The 13,739-nt window shown below is 53.4% G+C and overlaps 2 protein-coding genes across 2 annotated transcripts; both read right to left on the bottom strand.

Moving 5' to 3' along the window:
• Positions 1 to 960: 960 nt before the first annotated feature.
• On the bottom strand, positions 961 to 2,574 carry N0V89_006730 (uncharacterized protein; the record flags this gene model as incomplete). The annotated part of the gene is made up of 1 exon (XM_056215497.1): positions 961 to 2,574. The coding sequence occupies one exon, from the start codon at positions 2,572 to 2,574 to the stop codon at positions 961 to 963; it is 1,614 nt and encodes a 537-aa protein (XP_056069744.1).
• A 7,546-nt stretch (positions 2,575 to 10,120) lies between these two features.
• Positions 10,121 to 13,067, bottom strand: N0V89_006731 (uncharacterized protein; the record flags this gene model as incomplete). Its single annotated transcript, XM_056215498.1, has 7 exons — positions 10,121 to 10,589; positions 10,642 to 10,898; positions 10,945 to 11,165; positions 11,224 to 11,799; positions 11,853 to 12,539; positions 12,615 to 12,896; positions 13,046 to 13,067. 7 exons carry the CDS (start codon positions 13,065 to 13,067, stop codon positions 10,121 to 10,123), a joined length of 2,514 nt encoding a protein of 837 aa, XP_056069745.1.
• Between the last annotated feature and the right edge of the window lie 672 nt (positions 13,068 to 13,739).

A 13,739-nucleotide genomic window follows, 5' to 3' on the forward strand; every position in this document is an offset into this window, starting at 1 on the left:
AGTGAAATGGCCGTGTCTGAAGCAATATCCAGCCAGACTTCAGCAGTCGGAGGTGGCCCCAGCATGGCAGTCGCCTTTGGCTAACAGCGATCGCACCTCCCACGCTAGAGCTCCCACCGCCATGGGTCTATCGATAAGTTCACCTAACGTTCGACGATCGTTATAGATCAACGAAACGTGCGGATAGGGCTGCCGACCCAAGATCGAGATGTGATCGCGGGCAGACCCATCGCGTACCAGATTTGCCGGGACCAGCGTGTCGGCGTCGACCGGTGTCCCTGTCAGCAGGATAGAGTTTGAACGGTATACATCTATGGGTATTCAAGCATCACGAGCGTCACGTCACAATTGCAGAGGAACCGATTTGTTTCAATGAGTGTAATGCCATTCAGATAGTCATCCTACACGACCCACTCATACCTTCGTCCTAACGAATGCCATGCCATCGTCCCGTTACAGGCATGGCCATGGAGCTATCATATTCTTCTCCCTCTCCTCTCTCAAAACAAATGCAAGCGAATGCAAAGAGCACCAGCCACAGGCTACGGTGCTCGTTGGATGTGAAGTAAACTGAACTCCCGAACCGAACATGTGTTTGTTGTCCTTCCAATCTTTCGCGCAGACTGGAGAGGAAAAAAGCCATCCACATGCTCATTAAAAAAGTTCGCATATTGTGGAACAGATTGTCCGATAAGAGGAACCTCGAAGCAATGGCATACAAGTATGCTGCACGGCTAGAGAGGCGACGAATGGTAATGGTGTGAAAAAGGAAACGCAAAGAACTCAGACAAGCAACCGAACCCACCCGAAATGCACCAACAGAACAATGACAAAGGAGCAAAGAAACAAGTCGTGAGTGGCCGTAACGTGGGAGCGTCAAACATGACGCGGTAGAAGTATGAACAAGAGAGACCCGGTGGCTTCTCATGAGAATGGTGCGAGCGGGCAGCCCAGAATGACCTAGAACATCGAGCTCTTGCGCTTCTCAGCGGAAGTGAGAACAAGCTTGGGCATGCGCTGCCTTTGCTCTTCAGCTCGAATCTCAACCAAGCCACCGCCGATGCCAGCGCCCTCATCACTGCTGATGCTGTTGGCAGTGTATGATCGGTCACCAGTGCGGTCCCGGGAACGCTCCTTGGACGCCTTCCTCTCGGAGCCAATAGCACCGTTAGCAGCTGCACGCAGACTGCCGATGCTCTGCTTGCCAGAAAGGCTGCCGCTGCCGGCACTTCGGACGCTGTCGGTGTCGTTGTCGGACGATTGGAAAGACATCTCCGTCTCGCTCACTGGGCTGGCGCTACCGGCGCTATCGGGACGCTGGGTGCGGCGTCCCACTCCGGCGCGGACGAGGTTGCTCACAGCCTGTCGGCGTTGACGAGCAGCAAAGTTCTTGCTACCCTCGTGCTTGGTGGTAGGCTTCTCCTTCAATTCGTCAATGGAAGGCGGTCCACGGGGCTGACGGATTGGGTGCTCTCCAGCACGCGCTTGGCCGGGACCGAAAGTACCGGTGTTCGGGGTAGCAGGGAACCCGACGGGGCGAGTAAAAGCAGACTTGGGACCCTCAATATCAGTCTTCCCATCCAAAGCAAGCGAAGAAAGAGTCTTCTTGTGGCCACGGCGGAAAGCGTTAGCAGATGGCGGCGGAAGCGGGTCGAAGTTCTGGGGCGGCGTGTTCGATTTCTTCGGCGGAGAAGAGCTGCGCGAGGCCCAAGGGCTTGGGTTGGACTCGTGGGGAGGCGACACCTGGACGGTCGGTGTGTTCGACTTTGGCGGAGATGGCGCATAACCAGGAGTAGGTGGAGGCGGAGAGTTGGAAAGACCGGCAGCTTGGAGCTCTGCCATCTCCTGCAGAGCAGGATCCACCACGTACTGGTACTGGCCGGTCAACTGGTTGTAGACCAGGTAAACACCGGGCTGGCCAGTCTCCTGAATCAAGGCATTCTGGGACTGTTGGCCGTACGGAGTGTAGGGCGTGTTGGGGAACGACTGTTGACGCATACCACCGCCCAGGTTCAAGTTGCCAAACTGCTGAGCAGTGAGGTTGAGAAGCTGCTGCTGGAGCTGCTGCTGGCGCTGGGCCAGGTAGATCTCAGTAGCGAGAAGCTGGGCAGCGATGTTGGGGTCGATTTCACCGTCTTCGAACTGGAGCGAGGGAGGTGCCAGGACCTGGTCATACATCATATGCTGCTGCTGCTGCTGGTTGTACTGGGGCGCACTGGTGAAACCAGCGCCCACGGCAGTCTGCGGCATGCCCTGGGCTCCGTTATAGCCCTGGCGAGCACCCATATTGTGCTGACGCTGACCGTATGGGGCCGACGCAGGAGGCTGGGCAGATGTAGGCGTCTTCGGGGCAGTACGCAGACCAGCAAGGAGATGAGAGCGGCTGGTGCGGGGAGTTGCCACCTCCGCAGAGTTTTCGGCGATGGACGCGACCTTTGGGGGAGAGGCAACGCTCAGGCGCTTGAGCGAAGCACCCTTACCGCGGGATCCAAACCCACCGGTAGGCATACCGAGGCCTCCGGACTGGAAGTTGTTGTAGGTCATTTGAGCAAGACCGCCTGCGTCCATGCTCATTTTGTTCTTTTCGGGATGCGAAACGCGCGAACAAAGAGTAAGGCTGAACAAAGTGGTGCTTTAGGACCACTTGGAAAGATAAAGAAGTGAAGAGGTGACCGGACGCGAGTTCACGTGCGGTGAGAGGGAGCGTAAGCGCGTAGAGATGGCGGACGCACTCGATCAAGTAGATATGGTACAGGACGTTTGCTTAGGCAGCAGACGTGGAGATATCGCGCGATTAGCTGATTAAGGATCGTAAAGATCTGGTAGTGAGGTGCTGTGATCGAAGACCGGCCGACGGGCAATGCTGAGTTGGGCTATTAACAAATGGCGAAGTCGCCGTCGCTGCGGGATCCTGTCGTGGGAGGCACAGGAGCGTCGAGGTGAGCGGGTGAGGCGGTTGATGGGCCGCGACGGGAGCTTGGCGGGCGTACAAAGTATGTCGAATGGAAGAAGTGGTGAAGCTGAATACAGGAAGGGTGTCAAGGACAGTGTCTGTCAAGTGTCGGCTTGAGGCGTCGGCTTGCGTGCTCTTTCTTTCACTGGCTGGGGGCTGAGCGGCGGTACTGGCGCGCTCGAAAGGATCGAGATTAGGAGTTGTAATGCTGGTCCAAGGGACAAGTAGAAGATGCAAGCAGGAGCCGCACAAGGCAGAGAAGAGAGCGAGGGCGAGGGCGAGAGGGAAGGGCCAGGAGGGACGAAGGAAGGAGACAGAAGTAGTGCGAGTGCGGGAAGCGGGCTGGATGGCGAGTGTTAAGTGGGCGGCCCATGCCTGGATGGGCGGCGTCCGTGCGCGGATTCAGGGGCGGGCCACTTGACGATCCAGCCCTGCGAGCTACTGCAGCGGGTGCAAATTGAAACCACGGCCGCCATGCGCAGCGCCGCCATGCCCGTTCTGCGCTGTCAGAAATGCGCTCTGCTCGCTGCTGATTCCTGTATCGGCGGCTGTTGCTATGCGTTGCGCGGTGGTGGTGTGCGCGTGCTGCCCTCCTCATCAGCGGAAGGAGCCACCGCAGCATTGTGAGGCAGGAGCCCCCCCGCCCCAAGGAAGGAGCCATCGCGGCATTCGAGGCAGGCGCACCCCGCCCGCCCTCGAAGAAACATGGCGAGAAACAACAGTGGACGCTCTCATTGCTCGACAGGCGCCCGCCTAGCACACCGCAAGAGCACGCAGCTCGCTGCAGCGGTTGCGCGGTTGACCAGTGGCCGGCCGCTACGACAAGCCAACGGCGGCTACAGAGCACGCGTCCGGCTGCTGCTAGCCACTCAGCGCGCGTTGGCGGGCCCAAGCCACGCAGACGTCTAATAATACCACCGAGTAGTTTTCCCAGGCTCCACGGTGCTGCGTTGGTGCACACGAACTGTCGACGATCCAAAGCCAATGCCGCCAGTCACCGCGCAGCTCTCCAGGTCCGACGCCGTGCAAACGGCCCCAGACCGTCTTGGAAGAAGAGAGGCGTCGGACAAAGCATCTCGCTCGACCCGGCCGGCGATTAACAGACAACCGTCGCCGTCTGGCCTCCTAGCGGCGCAGAAACTATCGAACAGCTCCATCGAACGAACTCCGACCATGCGCCAATTTCGCTTTGGCTGTGGCTCCAGTCCCTGAATACGGGATGCCTGGTCCTGACAGGGGACTCCCCGTCTCACCTTGTCTGAAACGTCTCACCAGCACACATTCCCATCTCGCCAAAGACGCACGCAGGAACACAAGCCCTTGCCAAGAGAATCCGCTCATCGACCGTCGAAACATCTGTCCTTTGGCTCGGTCGCGTTTTCATCAAGGGCTTGCGACACTCGCGTGCGTTGCAGGGCTTTTGCCCTGGTGCCTGGGCGTGCACGTGATTAATCAGGACCATGGGTGGCTGCTTACACGCTTTGCTTTGCCGCGCAACCACGGGCGGCTATAGCGCCAGCCAACAAACCAACATCCTCATCAGCCACCGCTCAGCAACTCCCGAACTACACGGGTGCTGCACACACCGATGCGTGCGTCGCGGATAGAAGATCGTTCTATGCGTCGTTTCACGAACACGTCTGCCATTCGTGGCGTGACCGTGCGTCCCCCGCGTCCGCGTGTACCCCGAAGCCTTGGGAAATTTACGGTCGCCGGTGCCGTTGCCGTTGCCGATTCATCCTTTGAACGTGCAACTGGTCGAAGTCACACGAGGCCACCGTGCGCAGCAGCAGCGGAACTGCCGACATTGTGAACGTGCACGTGTTGGAGAGACAGCTGGAGATGCATGCAACCTTCGCCTCAAACATGAAGTCGTTCGAGATGCTGTCGATCACGGACCTTGCGATGCGAACGTATAACATCAAGCTCTGGTCAAGGCACATCCAAAGTTCACAACCGAGACAATCTGCCGATGCGTGGACTATCCTCCCAGCTGGTATCTAGACACGTCGTTCGCATGAATCTCGCTCCGCTCGTGCCTGTCAATCTTCCGATATCTAATCAATACAACGCAAATGCAGATCGCTATAGGAACGCCCTGACCGTCCCGTTCTCCTCGCCGAAACATCCGATCGCCTTGCCACCCCGTACCTGTTTCAACTGCAACCAGCCCTGTCATCAATGACATCAGCCGCTCGAACCTCCTTGCTTCCATCATGTAAGCACTCAGTTACAATACCTCAAATGCGCTGCCGAATAGAGTCCAGGAATAGCACCAATGTCACGACATGTAGTATTCGTCGCTGTAATATAACGTTGCGAACATCATCAGCTCAAGCCCCCAACGCGACCAAGAGCAACAAAGAAACCAAGCGCGGAGCCTGAGGCATAAGCCAAGACTCAACGGTCTCGGAGGGTAAGTGTTGCTCGAAGCCACAACCTAGGGTTCCTGCCTCCAGAAGCCGTGTTTCAACCCTGAGGCCACTAGAGCGCCTGGAAATGCGCCTCCCACTTGAAACCTTCCGTCTGTCTTCCAGAACGTACGGACGCGCGGGAGATCACCCGTCGCGCTTCTCTAGTCGCCTTTTGTATAGTTGCTAGAACAATGTGCTCAGTCCTTTTGAAAGACAGACGGTCCTACACTGACCAATCGAAGCCCAGTCGCTCCCGCTAGAATGCTAGATCGCTAGAACGGGCAACTCTCTCCAACAAGACGAAGAGCATACTTTCACCTAATGTAAACTCGTCTGTCTCGCAGCGCTGTTGTCTGCATGCCATATCTAGCCTTCCACATGCTGACGATATCGCATCTACACAACCTAGTATACCGCATTCACTCCCCAACCCGTACACCAGCCTCGCCTCTCCCTCACTTCATCCACACACCTAGCGCCTCACCCCGCCGGCCCTCCCGAAGCATCCATCCGAAAACACTTCACGCTCTTAACCCTCCCGTTCCACCCCGGCGGCACGCGCCCAAAGTCGCGCATGAACCACCGCGCATCCGGGTTCGACGCAGGCACGTGGAGCACGTTGCCTTGGCAGTTGGGAAGACTAGATAGCATGTTAGAAAAAGTATAAAAGGTGGAAAGGGAGGGGTAAGGAGGAGATAGGGCGAGGAATAAAGTTAGTAAAAGGAAGGGGAGAGGAGGGGAAATGAAAGGATAAACGCACTCCCATAGCTTACATCCCAATTCTTTGACGCTGTCGTTCGGATACCAGGCTGATTTCACGTCGATGCTGTGACTATTAGCTTCTTTTCCTTCCTCCTCCTCCCCCACTTCTATAAAACCCAGAAACGCACCTCGTCCCATAACACGTAGCCCCCTCTTCACTCGGATGCGCGCTTAATTCCCCCACGGGAAGCAGTTTCTGCACCGTCCACCCTGTGCAGTGCGTTTGCGCGAAGAGGTATACCTACACTTCTTTAGTAGTTAAAGGACAAGGGATGAGGGGGGGAGGTACGAGGATGTCCTTTTTAAAGCTGTGGGTGTTTGTTTCGCAGGTTGCGAGGGGGTGGCGAGGAGGGTGGGATGAACGAGAGGATGAACGAGAGGGGAGGAGGAGGTGCATGGTGGTTGGGGTTTTGAGTCTAAGTCACTGAGTTTCTAGGGGAAGAGGGGTTTTCTAAGTAAGGGGTGGGGGTAGGTATGGGGTATTTATCTCGTGGTGATGTGATTGTTTTTTGTTATTGCAGGCTGCGCGACGGTTTCGAGGTTTTCATAGGAAGATGGATGTGTGTACGCCGCTGAGTGTTTGACTTTGGAGGTTCGTTCGTTGAGGCGTTTGGTGGCGTTGTACATTGTTGTATCGAGCCTCGATGGCGGGGAAGCTTGGTGTGATGGTGCGTTCGACTAGATGGCTATATCACGCCGCTAAAATGTATTGTTGCTGGTGATTGAACTGTTTTTGCGATGCGTGAACGATGATTGGGCGTATCCTCACATCATCGTAACGTGTAGTTGACGAAGAGTGTTGTGCGTATGTAGCAGAGATTATGGATGTGTATCGGGATTCTGGTATTTCAGCCAAGGAGCGCTAGATGATGTGTCTTACGTAGAAATTAAGAATATGGGTGTTATGGCTTCCTGGCGTGAGGACCGGAAAGTAGTGTTTAAGTAATGAAGCAAAGTTATCAGTGTGAGTGGGTTCGTTGCCCTACAATACTCAGATCGTTGGCAAGTGCATGAGTGCTCGCAAAACACGTAGTGACTCAGCATCTAAGGAGCGTTGGGAGCCTTTCTTGTAGAGCGTTGATTCCTCGTTTATAAAGTAGCCGAGAATGAGGGATGCGCTTGCTCAAGAATACCGTGATGAGGTTCGTATATGATGCAGACTCGGATTGGTTGGCCAGGGCAAGGTACTTTTCTACCCACAAGCCTATCACAAGAGCCCAAATCTTCAGCCTGATAGGTTGTCACCTCGCAGCTTACTAAGTGTTGCAGCCTACAATACCCCGCTACCGCGCCCTCTCTTGATCGCCACAACTACACTTCACGCTGCTCGAAAGTTGAGAAATGATGCACGCCTACTGCGCCTTCCTGAGAGCACTCCTAGTTTAGCTGGGTCGTCCTGCGTCCTTCCCGCTTCGTTGCCGGGCGTCAGCCTTACCTAGCGCTCGTCAACCCACCGAAAGAACTTCAGTCAGCTTTCAATCGCGATGGGCTCGAATCTAGTGATGGACCATCTATGCTCACGGTGTTGTTTGCTCTTTGCAGAACCGCTGATCATAGGCGAACATCTTCGTTCACACAACCAGGAGCATCGGCAATCTTATATAGAATTGAAAGAGGCTGTGGAGTCCAATTGCTGGATCTGTCGGAAGGTATTGGGCTTTCTGGTATGGCCGGTTGACGAGATTGACATGCAGGACGATGTGACCACTAGGTGGGGTGCTGAACTTCCAAACGTTGAAACACATGCCGGTCTCTCGGCTGACCTTCTCTCCATAACTACAGATTGTCTGGATCCACCTATTACCTTTATAAAGATCGAGATCATATCGGGTGGCTAGATCTGTCATGCCATGTTAGAAAGCATCGTTACGGCGGCTTTAGGTGGCACTTGAAAGATGCAGGCAAGTGTTGAATGTATTATCTCATGCACACGCATAATTCCTAAACGCGTCGTCCTTGCAAAACTGACCGAGCCGTACAAGAGCCCGCAGACGAACCAGTGCGGACCAGTCATGATAGTGTAGAACTAGAAGAAACAACTTCCTCAAATCGCAGCCTGACTCGATCCCAAAAATGGGTAGAAGAGTGCGCCTCTGAACACCTAAATTGTGGAAGAGGTTACATCAACCCGCAGTATATACCGACAAGACTCATTCATATTGGAACAGATGGCGATGAGTGGAAGCTTCGTAATTTTCCCCAACCTCTAAATGGCACACCCCCGCGTGCACGATATATTGCTCTCAGCTACATGTGGGGACAGCAGCAACAACAATTGATGCTTCAGAAATCAAACATGGCTCAGCTTCAGGACGGTCTTCCGATATCCACGACACTGCCAAAAACATTTCGCGATCTTGTGCAGGTGGCTCGTCGTCTATCGGTCGAATATCTGTGGATAGATGCGCTATGTATTATCCAAGACTGTGCCCAAGATTGGAAAGCCGAAAGCGTGTGTATGCAATCTGTGTATTCAAACGCATATTGTACGGTTGCTGCGTCATGGGGAACTGATCCTACGAAGGGTCTTTTCCACGAGAGAAACGTTGATAACATCCGCTGCCGTAGAGCGCAGACTGCATGGCAACTGGAAGGGAGAACAAGTCCACTGGCGATTCTGCTTTTCGAACCACAGGGTTGGAGCAAAGCTATCAAGCGGTCACCTCTGCATGGACGTGGCTGGGCCCTGCAGGAACGCATCCTATCCCCACGAATACTCTACTTCACTAAAGATCAGATTCTTTTCGAATGCGACACTCATAAGCGATGCGAAATTTTCCAAGCCGAAATCAGTGCAGGCTATTTGGGGTCTCAATGGAATTACCGAGTGCACTCATGGCATACTAGCAATACCAGCGTAGAGTCAGGAAAAGGCATCGAACATGCGAACAGTGACAAATTCTTCAAAGGTTGGGCTGAAATTGTAGTGCAGTACAGCCGATGCAGTCTCACCAAGAGAAGCGACAAGCTGGTGGCGATAAGAGGACTAGCAATGCTCTGTCAAGAACTCAGTGGGGACGAATACCTGTCCGGGCTTTGGCGCTCCCAAATCTGGTCATGGTTGGTCTGGCGCGTGATCACACCTTCGCCAACCGCGAATTATGACAATGCCCCATCTTACTCATGGGCATCTGTCAATGGTGTAGTCGGATGGTCATTTTTCGAGTTGCGATACCCATGTCACCCTTTCTCATTCGTACACGGAAACTATGAGCGTCTCATTTTGCGTGGATATGCACCGAAGTGTGTTCCAAACAGCTCCACAACACTCAAGCAGTTCCTAAGAGATACGCTCGGCATTTGGGCCTTCTGGCAAGATCTTCTGCCTTCTTGTTCGGAGCATTATCTGTCTGCCATACCTGGGACTTCTTTGTATGTTCTACTCTTGTTTATTTCGCATAGAGGACCAACGTACGGACAGTTCGGTAGAAGCTTCGAGTGCGGAGGAATTATTGTAAGATCTACCAGCAGTGTGGATACGGAAGGCCGATTACAATGTAGGCGAGTGGGGGCTTTTACAACTCGAACGAACCCATCTCTCGCAGCTTTCGGACTATACATGGATATGGAAAGAAACATTCAAGAGCAAGGCTTGGAGAAGATCGACTTTGAGCTCAGATAACAAGTTCAACTGCTAATTGCGAGGTCATACTTAGCAGATTGCATGGACAGTGCAATTTCATAACGTCCGAAGTGGAATGAGCATAATTCTAAGATCAGTGAGATAATTTTTTCATGTCATGCTTCGCTAAAAAAAACTTCTCGGCCTTCTATGCACGTTTTGAATCTGATTAGCAGTGCCTGATATCTAATTTATGGTGCAAAGTAGTTTCTTTATTATCGGATAGTCTCAAAGTGGCAGTGCTTAGGCCCGTTGCAAAGCCAGGTTGATTCCTAGTCACTCTTTTCCAGATCCCTAACATCATGCTCCCACCCCCCACTCAGCTCCTCATCCAACACATACCTCACCGCATCCCCATCCCCAACACCGTCACCGTCTTAACCCCCACCCCGCCTCATACCCAAACGACCCCTCCATCTTCAACATCCCCCCATCATACGTAAACTCAATCTCGCTAACCGCCTCCTGCTCCAAACTAACCCCATCATCCAAATACAGGGTCCCCCACGCCTTACCCTCCCCGTTCGGCGCAACAATAAGCTCAAAGTCCTGCTTGCGCAACGCGGTCGTGGTATTCGCGCTAGCGACCCGCAGAGGAATGATATTAGCGCACTTAATATGCACGGGTATATCGCTAGTGCTAAGGTTCGAATAGGTCGTTTGCGCAGCGGTAGGCGTGACGCGTTTGAGCGTGTGGAAGTCCCAGAAGATGTCGTCGGGGAGGTAGAAAGTTACAGCGTCGGAGTCTTGCTCTGTGACGGGAGAGACGAGTAAGGCGGGGCCGAAGAAGAATTGGGCGTCTAGGGAGAGGGTTGCTGGGTCGGTGGGGTAGTGCATCCTGGAGATTGTGTTAGCAAGGCGAGGGACGAAAGGGTGGGAGTTAGACTTACCAGACTGGGGCGAGCATGGGTGTGCCGTCTTGGGATTGGAGGTGCATGGCAGTGTACATGTAATCAAGGAGACGATAACGGAGGTCAATCGCTTTTCTAGCTGCGGCCGCGACGCTCTCCCAGCGGTACGCTTCTTGAGAAATCGCCCCGTCCACATTGTGATTGCGGTAAAAAGGATAGAATGCGCCTAGAGTGGTCCAGCGTGCGCATAAGCTTTCGGTCGTGTCACTGAGGAAGCCGCAGACATCTGCACCGGCCTATATATTCGTTAGCCGAGATTGTATAAGGGGATAGGTGGATTACCATGGGTATCTGGAAGATGGAAACGAATTGCAGCAGATGACGGATTGAGATTATGTACTGGTCCCATGCTGAGATGTTGTCGCCTAGCCAGTGACCGACGTATGTGCCGGCGCCTGGGTAGGTAGAACGCGTGATCACCATGGGTCGAAGTCCGGGGCGACGCTCAAGCATGGCTTTCTGGCTGGTTTTGCTCATCATTGTGCCGTAAAGATTGTGGGTATCTTGCAAACGCTAAGTGTCAGTCTATAGGCAGTGAATTGAAGGTATTTAAGTACTCACCATACTCTGCCCAACCACCTTGATGAATGATATCAGTTCGCGCAGTCTTGTTGCTAAGCACACCGTACTCGTTGTGGATCTGATACTTCGGATCCAAAAGGTTTCTGTTAGGGAGTCCCTTCTTCGACCCGCTGTCCTGCCGCACTCCAATACTCCTCTTCGCGGAAGCTCCAGGGTTGTCGCATGGCCATTCGCAGAAGTTGCTTGGCTCGTTCATATCGATCCACAGCGCGTCAATATCCACGCCTGTTTCAGCGTCGAAGAACGTCGCAAATTCGTTGTTCCAATAGTCCTGTGTCTTCTCGTGGAACCAATCCGGGAATGCTGTAACGCCTGGCCAGACCACTCCCTGGTAGATGGATCCGCTGCTGTTCTTCAGGAAGATGTCAGCTTCCTTGCCGTTGTTGAAAGCATCGTAATCTTGATATGCAACGGCCGGGTCTACCATGACAATGTAGTGCTGGTCGTTCGCATGCAGCTTTGATACTAGACTACGCATCTTATCGATGGGGAAGTTTTCGCCAAGGGTGAACACCTTATGACTGTCCATGTAGTCGATATCGGTCCACATTGTCTCTGTAGCATCAAAGTTAGCATTGATCGTGGCACAACCACGGACATTGTCATACCAAGCGGGATGTTTGCAGCACTGTAATTTGCGACCACAGCCGCAACCTCGTCTGCGCTCTTGTATCCGAATCTACACTGGTGGAATCCAAATCCCCAATACGGCATCATTTGTGCTCTACCAGTAATCTCGCTGTACTCACGGGCGACATCCATCGCTGAAGGCCCGGCCAAGAAGTAAAGGTCGATGACTCCACCCACGGTGTTATACTCCAGATACTGCCCATCATCATTGTTGATAAGAATATCCATCCCGTTCGAATTGAGTAAGGACACCCCATGAGAGTAATCGTCTCGACGTTCGAAGTACACCGGGTGCTGACCGTATAGATTCGACCTCTGCGGTACACCGCCAGCATCGCGGTTCCACATCGTGCGGACATAGTCGGATGTTGGTAGTCTAAGAGGATCAGTGTGTTCTCCCAGGCCGTACAGGTATGGGTCTTCCGGAAGTGAAGTGCGTAGGCGAATGTACTGGTCTTCGAAGACAATCTGAGACCCTTTCGTTGTGAAAATCACCTCCTTGTTGGCTTTCCTTGTCACTGTGAACGAAAACGGTGACTCCTCGATGGTAACCTCTACCTGCGATTCGTCCGACGTGGCTGAGCCCGTGGGCCGTGGTAGGACGAAATCGGGTACTTGGTATACCTGCTCATCTTTGTCGTAGATGATCACATGCAGGCGAGAATCTACACCGCGTGTCAGCATGACCATGATGCTATCCCCACCACGATATAGCTTTCATGATATATATATGGGCTTACCTGTCTGGTAAGATGCCTCAAACTTCAAATCATGCAGATCCGTCCCGTACACATTACATTCCGCGCCAGCAAGTGTCAAATCCGCAGTGACGCCCCCGTCCGTCTTCTGCACATTACTCGCCGTGTACCCAGGGCAATCATCAGCTCTTCTCAGCGGCGCCGATTGCGTCCACTGCACCAGCGAGGACCCTAAAAGGAGCCAACTCCGTAACATCGTGAAGGGCGCGGGCATGACGTTGAAGACAACCGCGGCAGAGCCGTTGCCGGAGAACCACGCCTGACCTATATACCCGACTAAAACGCATCATGGCTTAGCCCCTGCTCACCCAATGCGGAAACGAAATTTAGATCTTAGTGGATGGAACTTGGCTGTGCTGCGAACACTGCGGTTGGACATGTCATGGGGCGGATGTGGGGTTCAAGGGCCTTACAGGTTGTCGCGAGCACATCCATGATTTGCTGGACGAGCTCTAAGTGTGGGTCTCTCAAAGCTCTTGCTGCATTCGGAGAAAGTCTAATGGACGAGTGTAAGCACGTCGAGTGCTCTCTTTTCGCCCCAATGGATGTCGATCTGCCTTGCGGTTGTGGTCTCTCGCGCGAAGCAGAACGGGTTAGCGCCTGTGAATGAAGGGGATGCCGAATGATCTCGCGCGTGAGCTCAGAGCCGACATTGAAGGCCTGAGCCAATTGTTTGAGGCTATAATAAGGTCAGGCTGTGTATTGCAGAGTACAACGAGATGATGCTGATGGAGGTGTCTGGAGTCACTATTCTGGACACTCCACATCGCTCAACCAGGTTAGCGTTAGAGAGAAGATCAACCTTTCCCCGCATGCGCGAGAACACCACGATGCAACCATGTGTGCATTCTTTGATGAACCTGCCAACACTGAAGCAACATGCACACCGTCGACGTCACCTGGACTCTGTGTGCTTTCCGAAAGTCGGGGCAAACGCCTGCGATTCGTGGTGTATCATTCGAAGCACCTTTGAAGAATGAAAGCAGTGTTCCCAATGTGCTATTCCAAGACATTACCACCATTTCGCAAAATGATTAACCACAATGCCGAGAGATGTGAGTGGGAATGACAACATGTATGACTATTGATGATACAAGATTGTACCAC

The sequence above is a fragment of the Didymosphaeria variabile genome (assembly GCF_027946475.1).
Source record: "Didymosphaeria variabile strain IMI 356815 chromosome Unknown scaffold_5, whole genome shotgun sequence".
Lineage (NCBI taxonomy): Eukaryota > Fungi > Ascomycota > Dothideomycetes > Pleosporales > Didymosphaeriaceae > Didymosphaeria > Didymosphaeria variabile.